At 41.6% G+C, this 19,871-nt stretch overlaps 1 protein-coding gene across 7 annotated transcripts in view; it reads left to right on the top strand.

The window, feature by feature from the left end:
- The window catches only part of LOC309706395 (inositol 1,4,5-trisphosphate-gated calcium channel ITPR1), a 73,579-nt gene that overhangs the window by 48,966 nt on the left and 4,742 nt on the right, over positions 1 to 19,871 (top strand). For all 7 annotated transcript variants that reach the window (XM_082532898.1, XM_082532899.1, XM_082532902.1 and 4 more), the window contains 15 exons: positions 5,688 to 5,871; positions 6,030 to 6,283; positions 6,960 to 7,160; positions 7,244 to 7,354; positions 7,615 to 7,710; positions 8,045 to 8,188; positions 8,305 to 8,412; positions 8,523 to 8,715; positions 9,941 to 10,063; positions 12,586 to 12,761; positions 14,462 to 14,626; positions 15,104 to 15,293; positions 15,401 to 15,493; positions 17,250 to 17,386; positions 18,237 to 18,402. In XM_082532898.1, the coding sequence (XP_082389024.1) occupies positions 5,688 to 5,871; positions 6,030 to 6,283; positions 6,960 to 7,160; positions 7,244 to 7,354; positions 7,615 to 7,710; positions 8,045 to 8,188; positions 8,305 to 8,412; positions 8,523 to 8,715; positions 9,941 to 10,063; positions 12,586 to 12,761; positions 14,462 to 14,626; positions 15,104 to 15,293; positions 15,401 to 15,493; positions 17,250 to 17,386; positions 18,237 to 18,402 (2,341 nt within the window). The remainder of the gene's footprint in view (positions 1 to 5,687; positions 5,872 to 6,029; positions 6,284 to 6,959; positions 7,161 to 7,243; positions 7,355 to 7,614; positions 7,711 to 8,044; positions 8,189 to 8,304; positions 8,413 to 8,522; positions 8,716 to 9,940; positions 10,064 to 12,585; positions 12,762 to 14,461; positions 14,627 to 15,103; positions 15,294 to 15,400; positions 15,494 to 17,249; positions 17,387 to 18,236; positions 18,403 to 19,871) is intronic.

Here is a 19,871-nt window from a genome sequence, read left to right as displayed (position 1 = left end):
ACATTTCAACCTTAAGAATATGGACTTGTGTCTGTTGTCTACTGCGAAACAACTGATTTGTGTATAAATCTGCATCTCACTTTAAAAAATTATACACTTTAAATATGATCTGCTCCAATACGATCAGTGTAAAGAACACTGTGTAATTGAGGGAATTTTTCATCACTAGACAATCTTCAGTAAGTGGGTCAGTGTGCCACCATAGCTGCACATGTACATTACTGCGGCACCTCCCCCTCACGTCTAGCCCTATATAACTTAGCTGGGAGACCAGACCAGCTGCTAATAATGTCAATAGTAGACCTAAAGTAGACTTTGGATCAAAAATGTTCATGTGTTTCTGTTTTTTCATTTTAGAAATTCTTAGGTGTGTATTGGGTAGTTTAAATAAACTCTCCTCCTTTCGGGTTCAGCCCGAGCTGCTCTGTTTCCCCCACCGTCCATTCTTCCTATGTCTGTTGTTCTGTCAGTGGATCCCCATTTTTCTGTTTGTGTGTCCGTCTACGTTGTGTAAGCAAGGAGCTTGCATAATCAGATTAGAGGAAGCCACTGTTTCAGAGATAATGCATTGGCTTCCCACGGCTGCTGCAGAGCCACGTCACGTGATCCGTCTGTGTTACATAAGGTCTGTGTGAATGAACAATGAGGAATGTCTCAGCCTTCAAAACATTCCAGCCTCGCTCCCTTGCGTTCTCTTGCTGGCCCAAACTGGGTCACGCTGGGCCTCCGGAACTGGGGCAGTGGGGAGAGAGGGCGGAGGGATGAGGAAACACAGAGCGGACTGAGGAGAAACTGGAGCTCCTCTTACCCTCGCATTCTTAAGTTTGTTCTGGAAAGGGAGATTTATTTGCAGGGAAAGCTATCCTGCAGTGCTAGAACTGCACCATACAGTGCAAATATTTATGTTCTTTTAGTTACTGGATGGCTTATAAAGGAAGCCTGAGATAAAAGCCTCGTTTCATCTCTATAAATACAACAATGATGATTGTGACTGACAGCTTAAAGCTTGAATTTGAGATCAGGCGTTTCTTTTGTTCTCTCTCGTCTCTTCAAGAAAGCACGCCATGGGAAATATAAGTGGGGTTGTGTGACTGTCGTGCTGAGCTGAGCACCTGTTGGATCTTGGGTGTCTTGTACTCACGTAACACCGTTAACTATTTACTCATGGCCTACATAGTGCACAGAAATAAACCACACAGAATAACCCAGCTGCATGCTCAGTTAAGTCACTTACACATGCATGCTGTTTGCTGTCATGCAAGGCCAATGCACGGATCCACTAGAGGTTATATTTTACATTCAGGCTCTTGCACTCCTTTGCTCCTATAATTCAGTCACATAGCGGCTTTTTATCTTTCTTTTTTCTTTTCTTTTTTTTTGCTACAGCTATGAGAGATCTCAGACAGCTGTAAATTCTGTTGTTACATGACAACTTTTAACATTTTACTCGTCAGCCATCTGGCTTCTAACTGCATGGTGTGCTGCTCCGTTTCCCTCCAAAGCCCTTGATGTGCAGGTGTGCTAAACCAGAGTAGTCAGTCTAAAAAAAGGAAAAAATGTGAATGCAGAGGTGGCGAATTTAAAGGAAGAAGGAAGAAACTGAGGAACGGGGAAAAGGTCTCGAAAGAGCGTAGAGTAGAGAGGAGCAGCAGCAGTTCCATTTGGTTTACATGTGGCGCTGCCTGACATGAGAGGGAGGGTGAAAGGAAAAGGGAGCGCGAGTATAAATAGCTGTTACATAACATCCCTTTGTTGATGCCAAGTGGCGGAACGGAAGGAGAGAAGGGAAAGCGCTATGACCTTGTTTTTCAGTGTTGTCCGCCCCCACCCCGTCCTGCTCTTCTCTGTCTCTTTCCACTTAGGGTTTGCCTCCATAGATACAGACAGGCTCTGTGTTTACCCAACACTGCAGGGGCCCGTGACATCTTCGTCCCTCTCATCTATCCTCCTTCGTTACTATCACCGTGTTCTCTCCTTGCCTTGACCACAATGTGTTACTTCATCCGTAACGTCATCTCTCCATTATGCCAGTCTTCCTCCTGCTTTTCAAGCGCCATCAAAACACAGATGGTGTCTTGATACAGCAGCACAGATTTCGTAAACCAATGTGTGAGGACTGTCGTCCAAATGCTACACAATGTAACAACGTGGTTAGATATGAAAGTACAGGTTTTCACTTCTGATTGTTGTCACATACGTTTTCTGAAGAAATCAGAAGAGGAAAGCTTTGCTGTGGTGTTTTTCTTTACTGTGGTGTCCCTTACTTGTGCGCACGTCCTTGTTTCAGTGAGTCACTCAATTTGGTTCAGTTCCTAAGAACTGGTGTTTAAAAAAAACAAAACAAATACTCAGTTAGCTCTCAGGTGAAAAAGAAATGATGCTGGGAAAAAGAAAAGAACGCTCTGGCATGCCCAGTACATTCACCTCCACTGTCGCTATCGCAGCGAATGGCAATAACTCAGTTTAACTTGATTCACCTTATCAAATACTGTAGCTCAGCACTGGTGCTAGTCTTGCTAGGCCTGAATGTAAATGACTAAACATAGTATCTCATAGGATATTTTACTTGAATGACAGGCTATGAAAATGATTGATGATTACATAAGGACAAAGCTGAGAGAGAATACTGTATTGCAGAGCATGTGTGATATGTGGGTGTGTCCTCTCTGAACTGGCATGTGCCTATGGCAGAGACAGCTGACCCACTTTGGTGAGTGTAAAAGTCAGTAGGCGTATTAGCGTATGTGCTTTCCAGCCTGTGTGTGCTGGTACTGTACGAGCGTGTGTGTGTGTGTGTGTGTGTGTGTGTGTGTGTGTCTGTTTGAGTTATGTAATGGTAGGGGTGAGAGAGTGCTGGTGAGTGCTCTCCTGTGTTTGCTCTGGTTTAATCACTGTGTGTTAACCTACCACCGCTCCTCATGCCTCACCCTTTGCACCCTGCCTTCCTCCCCCACCCGCCCTGCAGGCCCATGCTTTAGCCGGCTGATGGAGGGCAGTTATATGAACAAAAAAAGACGGACAGGCATGACCATTACTGTCCCCTCAACCCTTCCCTCCTCAGGCATGCTGTGATGTGTGAGCAGCGAGTGGGCTGCCAGTGTTGTAGCTAATGCCCGTCTCTGTACTCCTCACTTTGTCATCAACTTGTTTATTGCACGATGGCCTTGGTTGGTAGGTCTCCCCTCCCCACGCTGCTGTCTCCGTGTTCCTAAGTTGGCAGAGTGTGTACGTGCAGGAGTGCTGCTGCTCAGTGGTGGAGGGCCAGGGTGGGGCACGAGGCTCGAGAATCTGCTTTGGGGCACAGTCACACAGTTATGTCATTGTTTCTTTAAAGGAAACTAGGCTGTAAAACCGGCGTATCCCTTCATTGAGTCATTAATAAGCCAGATAAATTCTCACTTTGGCTCCTTAATTGGTTTGTCACTATTTTTACTTTTGAATGAAAAATTTAGCACAGCGAGCCTATTAAAAATTAAATTGCATCGCATGTAACCGCTGCAGTACAAACACATTTAAAACAATGTCCTTGGAGGAGCAGAAACAAAGCTTGCTTTGTCTATTTTTGCTTAACATTTTCCATGTGACTATCATTTACTGTATTTGTTTTCTTAACTAGCCCAGTTCTACATCTAACCTGAAAAGACCATATGGTTATGTAACAAACTTTGAGAGCTGGCCTAGATACCACATCTGATAAGATTTTCTCCCTCCCTATCACTCGCTCTTGTTTCCCCTCTCTCGATCATAGGTTCTTTCCCCTTCTTTTTGCCCCTTTTTCCCCACTTCTTGGTATCTATCTTTTGCCTCAAGCTTTTTTTTTTTCTCACAACTTCCCACCATCTCCATTTCTGTATCTGTGTAAGTAGGCCAGGCTTCTCCCTTTCATGTAATTTTTTTCACCCTTTTAGTGTGGCAAAGCTGCTTTGGCTCGTCGAAGCCATTCCATAGACTGTGCTGCTAACATCTCTTACATAATCAAAACAACAGACCTGTGGGTTGGGACACAGTGTATACATCGGGCATGGAAGTGTCCTAATTCTGTGTGACCTCATTCCACAGCCATAGCTGCAGCGATTAAATCCTCACATCACTGTAAAATTAGACCTGCTTCATTAGAGTTTCTAATATTTTTTTGAATAAAGATTTGTTTTCCTATAAAGAAGAGTTTTCTGATATAAAGTAACGATTTGTTGTTTGTTTTTTACTGTAAGCCGAGACAGTGTGCTAATTTGTTAAGAAAAAGTTTGACCGTTTATTTGTTTTCTTTCTTTCTATTTTATCTCTTAAATTTTCTACAATTTTTTTTATTAGCTTGTTTTGTTTAAAGATCACATACACCAAAAGATATTAAATTTTCCCGTGGTATAACCTCCATGCTATATACAATGAGGGGAAAAAACTCTTTGATCCACTGCTGAATTTTTTTCTATGGTCGTTTTAATAAAGAGAGATGAAACATCAACCAAAAATCAAGAAAACCACATACACATACATAGAAGTTACAAATATATTTGCATGTCATTGATCGAAGTAAGTATTTCATCCCCGATTACCAAGCCAGAATTCCGACTCCCACAGATTACAGCCAATCAATTACAGATGCTCCTGATCTCAACTCCATATGTGTGTAAAACACACCTGTCCAGAGAATCACTTTCTTCCATTTCAACCTCTCAACCATCATGGGCGTGTCCAAAGAGCTTTCAGAGGATGTCAGGGGCAAGACTGATCTGAGCAAAGCTAGAATGGGCTACAAGACCATCAGCAATAAGTTGGGAGAAAGTGCTGTTGCTTTAGCATTAACTGGACCTGCCATGTTTAGAGGAATGAAATGCTGGGTATCACCCAAAGAACACCATCCCCACAAGCATGGAGGTCGAAATATTATGCTTTGGGGTTGTTTTTCTGCTAAGGGTACAGGATGACTTCACCACATAAGGGGCCAGTGGACGGGGCCATGTGTCATAAAATCTTGGACAGGAACCTCCTTCTCTCAGCCACAACACTGAAGATGGGTTGTGGATGGCTCATCCAGCATGACAAATATACCCCACATATGCCAAGGCAACAAAGTAGTGTCTAAAGTAGAAGCACATTAAGGATAATGAGTGGCCTAGCCTATCTTCAGACCTCAGCCCTGTAGAAAATCAGTGCAGAGAACTCAAGCTTTGAGTTCTCAAGCAACAGCCAAAAAAACCTAAGGGTTTTAGAGAGTTTCTGTAAAGAGGAGTGGGCCAAAGGTGTGCAAACCTGGTGACCAACTAAAACAATCATCTTAGCGTTGTGCTTGCCAACAAGGGTTTCTCCACCAACTGCTAAGTCATGTTTTGCATTGGGCTCAAATGTGTTTTTTCTGGATTTTTGGTTGATATTCTAACTCCATTAAAACTACCATAACAACTACCATAACAACTGTTCATTTCTTTGTATGTGAGCAAACTTACAAATTCAGCGGGCGATCAAATAATTATTTCCCCACCATATATGATAATCTTATCAGCATAGTAGCAGATTGCTTTTCTGTTGATCAACTGCTCTTATTCCGGTTTTTCATATTGCAGGTGAGCGTCAACACATTCAGCAAAGAATCTGACACCACTGAATGTTCGTTTCCATTTTACAGTGACACAGCATGTACTGTGGTTTTGGAATAATTCCAGTTTGCTCTTCTTTCTCTGTGTCTCCAGCGCTCATTCTTTTGCCGTCTGACAGAAGACAAAAAATCAGAAAAGTTCTTCCGTGTCTTTTATGACCGCATGAAGTCAGCCCAGCTCGAGATCAAAGCCACGGTGACAGTAAATACAAGCGACCTGGGAAACAGGAAAAGAGACGATGACAGCCAGGACAAAGAGCCCCCTGTTCGCAAAAAAGGTCAGAGGTCACCTGTAGGGTTGTTAACACTAAACAACGCCCAGTTTGAAAACTGCTGATTTCATGTTTATTTCTAAATTTAAAATAGGAAAAAAAATATTTGAAGGTTCTTTTAGTTGTGACTCAGTTTATAGTACGAGTTCTATGTCTCTATATAGCAAAAGACCCAGCTGTGGTGATGACAGAAGACGTGAAAGAGCAGCTATTAGAGGCCTCGTCTGCCACAAAGAAAGCCTTTAACTCTTATCGGCGAGAAGCTGACCCCGAGGACCACTTCACCTCAGCAGATGGTCAGCCCAGCACGGGGGACAAGAACCAGGATGAAGGAGAGATGAGTTTTGTGATTGTTATCATGCAGCCTATCCTTCGCTTTCTCCAGCTACTTTGTGAGAATCACAACCGTGACCTACAGGTGGGTCAGACTGAGCGTCGCAAATTTAGTTTTACAGATTTACTTTAGAATGAGTCCAGTTTTACTTCCTTTTAATATTAAACTGAAGCCTTTAGAGTCCAGACACAATTTCCAATGGTTTTTATTACCAATGCCAATAGCTTTGTGTGTCTTTGTAAAGTATCTTTATTTGCAGCGATATCAGGGCTTCAAGTTTCTTCTATTCAGAGAGCCTCACATGTATTTGTTTTCCACTGAGCTTGTAAAGCAGAGATTTTCTGTTACTAAGCTCTTGAGTCTTGAGGATTCAGGCTCTGTTTAATCAGTTTTAGTTTCTACTGATGTATCTGCAGAGGATGTTGGTTCTTGGTAGCTCTTTGCGTCAAAGCTTGTTTAGAGACTTAAACAGTACCACTAATTGTACTTCCCTCCCCCAAGATCCTCCAAGATGTACAAAATGAGATTTTATCAACTGTTTACTCATATGCAGGTTTCTAAAAAGACTATTATTTTGATAGAATAATTGTATTTTCATGTATAGATATTTGCTTACCTGCTTGTTAATATATTCCATGTTGTTGTGCAAAAACAGACGTCCACTAGCATGCACGAGCTGTTCCTTGGACGTTTCACTCTTGAATTTGATGTTGTTTACATGCTGGTTAACTGCGTGAAACCTTCACTGTTTTTTTCCTAGAACTTCCTTCGTTGCCAAAACAACAAAAACAACTACAACCTTGTGTGTGAGACGCTTCAGTTTCTAGACTGTATCTGTGGTAGCACCACAGGCGGTCTCGGTCTGCTCGGACTCTACATCAATGAGAAGAATGTTGCTCTCATCAACCAAACACTGGAGAGTCTAACAGAGTACTGCCAAGGCCCTTGCCATGAAAACCAGGTACAAAAGACACTGAGCGGTGAAGGAAGTTATAACTCCTTCACCACTATTTTTTTTATTACAGTTATTCCTTTCTCCCCCAGAATTGCATTGCCACTCATGAGTCCAATGGCATTGATATCATTATTGCCCTGATTCTTAATGACATTAACCCACTTGGGAAGAAGCGGATGGACCTGGTTTTAGAGCTCAAGGTAAGTTGAGCCAGATCTCACTTTTACTTTAAGACTAGAGTTTAAAAAATGAGGGGAAAAACGCTGTAGTTTCCTTTCACAGCAGTAACACCAATAGGCTTGACGTGAAAGAGCAGGAAATTCACCCGTCTAAGCTAGCTTTTCTGCATACCTGCCAAGAAAAATAGCAGCAGTCTATTTTCCTAGAGCACCAGGTTTTCCGCCTGCTTTACTTGGATGAAGAAACTGTAGTTCTTATCTTTTCCAATTCTGACTCTCAGAACAATGCATCTAAGCTGCTGCTCGCCATCATGGAAAGCCGTCATGACAGTGAGAATGCTGAGAGGATCTTGTACAATATGAGGCCTAAAGAGCTGGTGAGAACCTGTTGTTGTCCATCTTGTCATTGAGTCCTGAGCTGCTATTTCTACATGAAATGCAAAATCTACTCAGCTATAACCTTGTTTTTGTTAGTACATAACAACAATTTGATGTTACCTTGTAAAAATACTAGGGTGTGTTATATATATATACACACACACACACCCCCAAACAGAATCCAGGGAAAGTGTTGAAATAGTGAAGGAGAAGGGATGTCATCTTGAATAAGTTTCTGAAGACCAACACGATGAGAATTGTATTATTTATTATATATATGTGTATGTATATATATATGTGTATGTATATATATGTGTATGTGGGTGTCTGCAGGTGGAAGTGATAAAGAAAGCCTATCTGCAGGGGGAGGTTGAGTTTGAAAACTCAAAGGAGGAGGAGGATAACGGAGAAGAAGAGGAACATGATGCTGCTTCACCCCGAAATGTTGGACACAACATCTATATCTTAGCTCACCAGGTGTCTTATTTATCTCTTTTTGCAGAATCTGTATATGCTGTATCTTAGAAACATGCATTTTCCTTTTGTTGTCCCTTGTAACCAACTCACTTGCTACCTGTGTGTCCTTTATACAGTTGGCACGTCATAATAAAGAGCTGTCCTTGATGTTAAAGCCAGGAGTGTCTAGTGGAGAGGGGGATGAGGCCTTGGAGTTCTATGCCAATCACACTGCTCAGATAGAGGTCATAATGCAAAACCCCTGTCACAGAATGTGAATCGGAACATGTTTTCTGTACATTACGTCACAAATTGTGGGCTTCCCTCGGAGGTGACTGTGAGTGTCTCTCTGCAGATTGTGCGTCAGGACCGCACCATGGAGGAGATAGTTTTCCCTGTACCCAACATCTGTGAGTTCCTAACTTCAGAGTCAAAGCTCCGGGTGTACTACACCACAGAGAGAGATGAGCAAGGCAGCAAGATCAATGACTTCTTCCTTCGAGCAGAGGACCTCTTTAATGAGATGAACTGGCAGAAGAAACTCAGAGGTGAGTTTGTCTTCTGTGTGTGTGTGTGTGTGTGTGTGTGTGTGTGTGTGTGTGTGTGTGTGTGCGCGCGCGCGAACAACAGTCTGTTTTCACGGAGAGTAACTACAGGTGGAGAAGGTGAGAGTCTGTGTACTAAAACAGGTACTGAAACATGTGGCAACATGCCCCTGTTGTTTCCTAATGGCAAGTACAACTTCCGTGCATTTTTTTTTTCTGGGAATACTGTGCTTCATGGATAGCTGAAAATTTCTGTGTGTAATTTGCATGCTCTGTTGGGTGTTTTACTTTCTTTTTTTCCACAAACATGCAGGTCATGTGAAAGGGGAAACTCCAACTTAGCCGTAGTTATAAATGTGTTTTTTTTTTATGTGTATTTAAGTGATAGACTGGTGGTGACCTCCCTCCTTAATGCAGGATAGAGCTCAATCCCTGCGAGCCCGAACAGGATAAGAGTGTTTGGAAAATGGATGAAAGGATGTGCATCAGCACCTTGATGGCAGGGCTAAATATGTCATCCTGTGTGCGCTCATGTTATGCATGTGCATGTTTCCACTGTCTAAAAGCGGACAGGGGTTTTCCACATTCTTTGAGCCATGAAACATTTATACAGTAACCTTATGAATCACAAGTGAGAGCGTGCTTACGCATGCACACAAACATACACACGCAGACCCACACCCACACTCATTCACACTTCTAATTCACATACCTCATACCCACACAAACCCTTATTTTGTCTTTCACGTAAAGGAGGGGATGGACACAGAAAAGTCCCTGCATCTGTTTTTTTTTTTTTTCTTTCTTTTCCAATTAAACCTGAGTAGGCAAAATGTTGTGTTAAAAGGTCGAGGTGACATGTTTTGCATCTTGAACTTTTAAACCATTCATTTTGTTTTTGACAGCTACGCTTACTTCATATTTACATATCAAAGACACTGAAGCCGAACTTCCTCAGTTCTTCTTTTCAAACTTGCAGCTTGTTGATGCATAAACCAAATACTGAAATCAGCTGAACCTGCTGGTCCCTTATATTTCAAAAAGTTTCATTTATTCTGCATAAGTTTTAAATATTCAAAGCTTCTCAAATAAAAGAATTTACTTTTAGGTTATTTGAATTCAAACTGCTGAATTGGTATTTCAACATAGGCAACCCGCCAACTTCACTTTTGGCTTTTGGAGCAGATTTTAAAAATAGAATCTGTTTTGTCTTTCTTCTTCTCTTTAGCCCAGCCGGTGCTGTACTGGTGCTCAAGAAACATGTCGGTGTGGAGTGGCATCTCCTTCAAGCTGGCTGTGCTCATGAATCTCCTGGTCTGCTTCTTCTACCCCCTCGAAGGGGTACATGGAGGTCAGTGAGGTGGCACCCGAGTATGAACTGTGACTGCGCGCACATCCTGTTGCTAAAATAGGCGCAAGCATTTCTGCAACATTTCCAGTTAATCAATCGTTTTAGACTAAAACTTTGACACATTTCATTTGACGTTTTCTGTCAGGTGTTCCGATGAGGCTGCCTATCAGTCATTCATGCATGTGACATGCTCACAGACAGTATAGAGATTTTCTTTTTTTCTTTGAATGTAGATATTGTTTCGATGCTGTTTTGCTTGAGACGATTTGTATCTAGCGCCATGATGTTGCAATCAGATTTCTTTCGAAACAAGGGTCAGACAAAGGTTATGTACTCGGGGAAAAAACCGGAAGGACAGGGGCTCACTGACATGTTTTCTTCCTGCTTCAAAGCACATCTATAACATTCTATAACTCACAATGGGTTGAGAAATGCAAATATAGACAGCTGTGTAGAAGTTTTCTAAAAACGATAACAATGTTGTGAGGCAACAATGACTTAAGAATCAAGTTTTAAAAACGACACCAAAAAGAAAGAATCTGTAATGTACAGCATGCTACACACCCAGAGAGGTACACTTTAAAGAGCTGGGTGACTCTGCTGGACGTGGCCACTGACCCACTGATCTCATTCTGCCACGGTGTTCTTACATGCTGACTTCTAATCACCTGGTAATCTGTGTTTGAGACACACCCGCAGTAACACCATGCCCTTAAAGCTTCAGCTCATATTTACCTTGTAGTTCTATGGAAACCGTAATAAACAGAGGAGTGGTGCACTTTAATTTACTGTAAACTGAGCCTGCATTGTCTTAGGTAGCACAAGCCATATATGTGTGTGTATATGTGTGTGTGTGTATATGTGTGTGTGTGTATATATATATATATATATATATATATATATATATATATATATATATATATATATATATATATATATATATATATATATATCAAACATTTTTATATAAAAATCAAACAATGAACCCATTTCCAGGAAAGACGTTTGCCTTGCTTTAGCAATCAGCACTTCATTTTGCCTTAACAGCTTTTCTGATGGGTTTGTGAATTATGTGTGATGACAAAAAATACTGCATTTTGAAATGAAAACTAAAATCTGGTGCGGTTTCTCATAACGTCACCAACAAGGTCTTACTGAACCACTTGACCTGTGTGCGAGACTCCAGCATACCTTTGGCTTAACCCTCTCAGGCTCAAATTAAACTTTTTGTTGCTAATGCACAACCAAGTCCTGCAGTGGTACTTCTGAGTAAAAAAATACGTATGTGGGGTAATCAGGTTGTTAGTTTTTAACTGTTGCAAATCTGCAACGCCTGCTTGGAGAGGGTTAAACAGTCACTTTTATGGCTTTCGGCCTATGCCTTTGCATACATTGCTCTCCTGGCTCAACGCCCTCCTTTGCTTGAGGCTTTAGAATGAGGGTTATAAGAGCAGGAAATCTAGGTCAGTGTGTTGTGCCTGCATGCATGAGTGACTGGCTTTTGGTGAATAGCTGTGGCTAGCGTCACACACCCATGATACATAATCACAATCAAACAGCGCACGCTTTTCCAGCTTTTCGACTGCAGACTTTCTAGCTGTTTGCACACAATCATTTGCCTGCACATTAACCTTAGGTGTGCAGCGCATGCAAAGCTTGTGAGTGCACGTAAACGCCCCTCTTTCAGTCTGCGACATCACTCGAGCTGTGCGTTCCTCCCCGCTCATCCCTCATGAATCTTTCAGCTGAGGTATTTTTAGAGAACAGTGTTATGCAAGTGGCACCTGTCATGTGATCTCAACAGGGACTGGGGAGGGAGAGGAAAAAAGGAGAGACAGGGAAGGAGAGAAGGGAATAGGGGAAGGCAAGGTGGGAGGAAACAAAGAGTGAGAGGGAAGGTAAAGAGCGGTGCCTTCATTGTAATATTCCCCCCTCTATTTTGTCACCCACTGCTGCACTTTTTCATCTTTTTCAATCTATTAAATTCTACCCCATTTATTTTCCTCATGTATCCGCTCCCTGAGGTCGATCTGTGAATAGAGTTCACGGAGTTCTTACAATAATACACACGTTTTAGAAAAGACATTGCTTAAAGAGGCAGCAGGTTAGATATGGCCTTGTTTTTAGGCTCCTGAAACATGGGTTTAGCTTGAGTGACACACTGTCACATGAAACCCCTGACTAGGACACTAATCCTGGATTTACCACAGGATCAGGAGGAACATCAGGTGCGCACGCTAACGCAAGAAACTGTGTCATACACTTTAAGTGTTATGTAATTGGCTCTCTTTCAGTTCAAAGTCTCCAAAGTAGGAAGAAGATAGCGGATCTCATAAAAAAAAAAACAAAGTTGGATGATACTGAAAAGTTCCAGACTGTACATGTATCCTCTCAACATGTCCTTTCATATTTCACATGTGTCACAGTTATTGTATAACGAGTTGGCTGGTTTGTGCATTTACCTATAGCTTGTTTGTGCTTTGCACATTTAATTGTCTTCATGTGTTATTTATTACCTGCAGGTACCCTGGATCCCCATTTATCTGCCCTTTTGTGGATGGGAGTCTTGGCAGCGCTGATCATTGTTATCATCATGCCACAACCACTGGGCATCGGTGCCTTGGTCACTGTCACAATCCTTCGTCTCATCTTCTCTGTGGGCCTGGAGCCCACGCTCTTCCTTCTGGGTGCTTTCAATGTAAGTGAGCTCACAGGGAGGGTCATTTAACCCAAATCACCACCACCAGTGCCAAACATCCATTTGTGCATTTGTGTATCCAGCTGAATACAATGAAAGAAAGTTTTGTAAAAGTGAGTATTAGCTAATGCAAAAGAATTAGAAATCGCTATAATAGGCAGATTATAACTGAATCCTTGGTTCAATCTTTCAAGCTAACAAGATAAACATTTTCTTATTTTCAGCAATTCTCTAATCTAAAAAATATAAAGTAATATAAAGAATAACTCAATAAACTAAATATTTTAGGGCTTTTGGATTGGTCATTTGAACCTCCAAGCAGTTTGAAGTAGATGTCAAACTGGGCTCTCAGAAATAGTTTCATAAGCTAACTGATCCATAATAATAATAATAATAATAATAATAAATGATGTGACAAGTGGGCAAACTGTCCAGAGTGTACCCCACCTCTTGCCCTGTGCCAGCTGGGATGGGCTCCAGCCCCACAGTGAGCCTGGATAAGCGTTAGAAACTTGATGCTTTTCAAATTTAGACTGACAGGGCATTTTAAGTCTAAACTACCTACATGACAGACGTTTTTTTTTTAATTTTGGGTTTACTATTTCACCCACACCACTACTTTCACATACTCAGAAACCTTTGCCACACCAGTTCCACTTCTCCTTTCATCTCTCACTCACACTTGAGCCCACTTGGCATGCCAGTGCCGCGTCTGCCTGTAGTGTTGCCCCCAGCCTTATAGGCTGGCTGTGTTTGGCTGTACTTTGTGGTGTTAAGTGCGTCACTGGATCTCAAAGAGGGTTACACCGCCCCTTCACCCGCCAGAGATTTTCTAGATGTGCTCTTATATACTTTTACACACACACACACACAATGCAAAATAAAGACTCAAGCGCGCGGTCATCTCTCCCTGTGCAGGCTGTGTTTACATGTACACACAAAAGTAGGTTATTGGGAGAAACCAGGTTAGGGCAAGAAATCAGAGAACAAGTTACCATGGACTGCAGTAGCTCCGGTACACTGAAATCTAGTTTATGCACAGCAGGTCAAATGTCTTCTGGCTATGTATTTGACATATTTTAACCTTTTTTTTTTTTTTTTTTTTTTAAAGATTGGAAATGGAAAGGTGGAAATATTCAAATAAATATCATATTTTTACTGTGAAACTTAATTAATTGGTATTTAGTGTTAGTTTCGTTCTTAGTCAGGCTATAGATTTTCATTATCTGGGTCAAAAGGCTGCGGAGTGTATGACCTTTCTTTTCATCACTCTCCACTATCGTTGCATTGATACTACGCCTATCTGAACTCTTTATCAGCCAAATGTGCTCTTTTAAAAACCCCGTGGAGAAATTTGGTTAAACAGATGTGTCTGCTCGAGTCGCCAACTTTCTCAAGCAGGTATCCACTCGGGCTGCATTAACCGGGTTTCTGTTAATCCTTTAACCCGATTCAAGAAACAGAGTTTCTTGTTTGGATGATGTTCAAAAAAATTAAGTTACAGGTCACACACCGGGGTAAACACTTTGTGACTTTGTTTAGCTTAAAAGGCACCAGAGTCATACTGTTGTCAGGGCTTTCAGAGCTTGTCTTCAGTGAAGGCTGTTGTTGTTTTGTTTTGTTTCTTAAATTGAATATTAAAATGCTGATCCATTACTCACTATTGTTGCTATTAAAGGCAGCTTGTCTTTATCTTTCAGGTTTGTAATAAGATAATCTTCCTGATAAGTTTTGTTGGCAATCGAGGAACCTTCACACGAGGCTACAAAGCCATGGTGATGGACTTTGAGTTCCTCTACCACCTCATCTACCTCATCATCTGCTGTTTGGGGGTGTTTGGCCATGTTTTTTTCTACAGTCTTTTGGTAAGACAATCACACAAATGAATTCGCTTTTTAAATACACATCCGTCCTGAGAAGAGATTAATACAGTCTGATTGAAACTTAACTATGACTAAAAGGGAGTTAATCACTATAGCAACCCACAAACCCCACCTATTTTTGTTTTTCTCATTAAACTGCAGCCGTGATGCCTTCAGGGCCATATCCTCCTAGAAATTTCCTTTTTTGGTGTTTTAACAATGTTGTCGTTGGACTGTTGACTGCTATTCCCCAGTGCCTCAGGTCTGCTTTTTAGCGCATCGGTCTGAGTATCCAAGTGTTTCTCGATGTTCTCCTTTCACGTGGGTCCAAGCAGCTCAAAAAATAGCACAATCTTACACGAACATCTAATATTTTGCGGCAGACAGAAAATGCCAAATCATGCAAGGAAGCCAAGAAACCTCATGGTGTATTCTGATTTAGTCGTTTGTTCTTCTGTAATGTGTGCTTTGTTTCCGTAGCTGTTTGACCTGGTATACAGAGAGGAGACCTTGCTGAATGTGATCAAGAGTGTGACTCGTAATGGACGCTCCATCGTGCTGACCGCTGTGCTCGCCCTCATTTTGGTCTACTTGTTCTCCATCGTGGGTTACATATTTTTCAAGGATGACTTCATCCTGGAGGTGGACCATATCCCCAACACAACTATGAGTGAGGAGAGACTGCAATTATTTATCAGTTTTCCAAGTAGACTAATTATAGATTGTTAGCTCCACATTAAAAAAGGACTAGAAAACATTGCCTCCCTTCTTTTCTAGAAAGTGGAGGTAGTTTGGCCGGCGAGTTCCTGTCTGCAACAGTGTGTCATGGAGGTACTGATGAAAACTGCACTACAGATGCCCTCCAGGAAGGTAACCCTATCAGGCAACATCAGAGTCTTCCATTAATCTATAAATAGTGTTTAGATGTTGGAAGAAGGACTGACACCCTCCTCTGAGATGGTTTAAAGACATTAGTTGTATGCATGTGTGTTTAACTTAAGGTTGAGATATATTTTACATTCCTCTTCCCCTGACTACCCTGAGATAGGAGAATATCTTGAGGAAGATGGCAAATTACTGGAAGTCATGTCTAGTCTAGGTTTGATCTGTTGTTGGATATAATTGTGAAACAACAATAAGCGGAAAGGAAAACTGTTGCACTGTTTCCCTTTTTTATCCGCACTTCAATCCATGTGACTCGATTGTCTTTCATGTGCCTGCCATTTGACCTAAGCAACTCACATGCGACCTTATCAACCTTCATGTGACACAGATTAATGACAGTCACAAAAAAGGAATAAAATTTCTGGGGAACTTCCCGCCAGCTTTGTTGCCATCAATGCTACCCGTTTGAAAAACTGTTTATGTCTGGAGCTGGAACCAGAATGATGGTTGAAAATATTTTCAGTGATGTGACTCATAAACTGGACCGTTCTCCATGTTTACATTTGCTCCACAGAGAAACTATAAACTCTCCTGGGGTTCACCATCTGAGTTTCCTTCCCTCTGCCATCATCACTGACATAGCAATAAAAATACTTTGGCCCAAAACAGCAAAGAGATCACGTGTTCTACTCTGTTTTTGATTTGACTTTGGAAGAAGTCCTTAAATTCAGCATCTATCTTACATTCCAGCCAAACAAACACTTTTGCTTTGACTTAGAGGCTTCACAGCATGAACCAAAACATACCAGCATGGCTGCATCAAAGTCAAGGATATTTTATAATAGAATGGCAGTCGACGTCTTATATTTAATGAATGACTACATGGATAATTCCACTTCCTACTATAGAGAATTATTCTACATGTATTATTTATCATAAACCAATTCATAAATGCTGAATATGAACATTGCAACCACTATGTCACAGCATCTCAGTTATACAGCATCGAAAAGTTTCTAATGCAGTCAATGCATCTTGAGTATGATGTCACACGATTTGATATGAAGTCCATTAACTCTATATGATAGCTGAATAAATGTGGAACAAACTCAACACCTATACTGGTAGATAATAAATATTCATAGGGTATAGGGTGCATTTTTCAAAATCAAAGATTGCTAAATGTATTATAAGACTGTGGGAGCAGCCATCGATCAGCTAACTGCATTGCGTCTGCGCCTCACAGCCACTCAGTGCATGTGGTTGAGATATATATACATATATACACATACATATATACAAATATATATAACAGCAAAAAAAAGGGGCGATTAAAACCTAACAAATTTGGGTCAGGATTTTTTTTTTTTTTGTGTAACGACTCGAAAATAAATATGCATTTGCAGTTTATGACTTTATTATATTTGAGCAGGCAGAGAGTTATTTTAAAACTATGTCAGGCTGCTGTTATTTCCAGAGGTCAGTGTTTCATCATGTTATTATCTGTTACAATCACTTCGAGTCACACCTTGTTGTTTTGATGCTAGATAAACAGATGATTGCGGGTTCTATATGTGCTGATTTCCTGGTTGGATCAGTCCGGTCAAGCATTATAGCATAAAGACTTGTTATAGGCTTTCTCTAGTGCTGCAGTGATGCGAATATGCAACAATGATTTGTTTAATAGTCTCTCATTTAATTATTGTAATTATTAAACATGCTGTCTTTTCTGTTTCCTCAGATTTAGGGGATGACATTGAGGAGGACAACATGGAACGGACGTGCGACTCTTTACTTATGTGCATTGTTACTGTGCTGAGTCACGGGTTGAGGAGTGGAGGGGGAGTGGGGGATGTTCTTCGCAAGCCTTCCAAAGAGGTACGTGCAACTGCGATTAGGCCTCAGGCGCTATGTTGCATGTGTGTGCATGTGTATATGCCTGTGTTTTTGGCTGAGAAGGTGTAGCACCCGCAGCTGCGCCATGGATCATGTGAGCTCGCTATGAGCCACTAAACTTGTTTTTGTTTCAAAAGTATGGAGGTTTCGCAATGTTTCCTTACAGCTGCGCTGCCTCCGCCTTGTGTGAGAATTACGCCTCAAAATAGAATTCCACTGAATGAAGGCTTAACCACTTATGATGTCAAAAGAGGATGTGAATGTCTCAATCACGCATTCGCAACTCGACTCTGAGACCCTTACTAGTTGTTAAAGCAAATTACAGCAGTCGTAGGACACGGGTGGCATGGTGGCTCCAACTTTATTTGGTTTGTCACAAACAAGTGGGGGTAGTATGCATTGTGTGGGTGGCAACTGCAGGGTGGTCGAAAGAATCCAGAGACAGGCTCATCCCATGACTTTCTAGAGCAATGAGTAAATAAGCAAAACGAGTCGGTGAATCTAACCGGTGTATCCGAGACGGGCTGCACCGCGTTGACCGGCTTTCCTGTCCTCTCTGTTACTGTAGCATCTGGCAGGTTATACCCACGGCTTTATGTTTCCATGAACAACCGTGAGGACCAAGGTTAACCTCGTTTTATACTCGTAACATCATCCACAACACCTGCTTACATAAAGGCCTGCCTTTTAGGTCATGCCATTAAATGGGACAGGGGGTCCTCATTGTTTCCCCTCCCTATATTAACCTCACTCAAATTAAAGTTTATAATTATTTTAATGTGGGATCATGACCCTAATGTTATTACAACCCTGTTTTTTGTATCTTACCCAGGAGCCACTGTTTGCAGCAAGAGTGATATATGACCTGCTGTTCTTCTTCATGGTCATCATCATTGTCCTGAACCTTATTTTTGGTGTAATCATTGACACCTTTGCTGACTTGAGGAGTGAAAAACAGAAGAAAGAGGAAATCCTGAAGACCTCGTGTTTTATCTGCGGTAAGACCGCTCAATCTAATGTGTTAAAGGGGATGTGTTGTTTTTTTCCATATACGTTATTACACATATATCCTATATGTATGTATATGTGTTTCAACCAGACCCGTAAATGAGAGGCTATAAAGAGCGAGACCCAGTATAACCTTTGAATTATGCAAAGTTACTTTGGCAGAGTCCAGGAATAAAAATATGAGGAAGCTGCATAACTCTGTAGGAAAATAGTAAAAGACTCTCCCTCCTGACATGTTTTGTGCCCTTTGCAAATTCCACTAGTGAGACATTATAGGCCAGGTGACTGCTCCAAAATAAAATAAAATAAATAACAATAGAGATAAAAGCTGATAATGTATAATTGCAGCTCAAATGCATACATACTTTAATGTTGTGTGTAACCTACCGGGTGTTGGGCACAGCTTTCTGTCTCAAGAAGTCCTGTGGTGTTAGTCATGGGAAATAAACCTCTTAACTTTCCAGTGATGGGATGACTTGTCTTAACATAAGGGCAGTGTGCCAGCCCGGTAAGGCTGTGCTCTGTTGCTGGAAGGGCTCTGTGTGGTTTTAAAGACTGCTTGTTATTAGAACTCCTCCACAGTCTATCTAATATTACTTTATTCCCAAATTCTCCTCTTGGAATATTAGATTTGATTTGATTTTGGTGTATTTGTGGTTTGTGGTACGCCCATATTAGTTAGTCTATTAGTTTGTTGCTTTCCCCCTCGTCTCTCCCGCCCTCCCTCCCCCTTCTCACTCTGCTGCCGTTCCAAAGAAGGCTGAGTCATGAGGGCTTCCTGCCACTGCTCTGCTCGCCTCCATAATTCATGTCTGTCTCACACGCACAGACATTTTCTCCCACTCGCTCGCTCACTAACTCGCACACACTTAATTTCCTTACCATATGTCTCGTGAGGCTTCGCCGATTGCCCGAACTTTGTCCCTCCGTGCGCCATCAGCCGCATGTCCTTATATGTACATTATATGTAAGTAAGTAGCTAAATAAGAACATGCCGTGCAGCGTGTGCATGTCTCTGCTCATTACTGAGTGTAAGCCCAGAAGTACATGCTGTATGTGAGCATGTGTGTGCATGCGTATGTTGGGTCAGGCAGTCAGGACAAGTGGTAAGCATATGGAATGAGAACAGTATTATGTCACCCAGTCAGCCATCAGCTCTGACTCATTCATGTTAAATAAGGCCAGGCCACAGGGGGAGCTGCTGTCTCTATGGTTTCCAGAAGGACCACGAGAGAACAGGAGATGCAGAGATTAGGGGCTCCGCAGGAGGATGTTAAGTGGCTCAACATCCTCTAGCTTGGTTTTATAAGCCATTGATCTTTCGCTCAGTCTCGTATTAGTCTTCAGGTCTTTGGGGGCTGTTGCCAATGATTGATTTACGTCATGAACTTCCTGCACAGGGATTTTTACCTGTAGCTTAATTTATTGTTGTGCAACAAATCAGGCTCACTGGCACGAT

Source organism: Aulonocara stuartgranti (genome assembly GCF_965226115.1).
Source record: "Aulonocara stuartgranti genome assembly, chromosome: 5".
Lineage (NCBI taxonomy): Eukaryota > Metazoa > Chordata > Actinopteri > Cichliformes > Cichlidae > Aulonocara > Aulonocara stuartgranti.
This window is presented reverse-complemented; position numbering and strand designations above follow the sequence as displayed.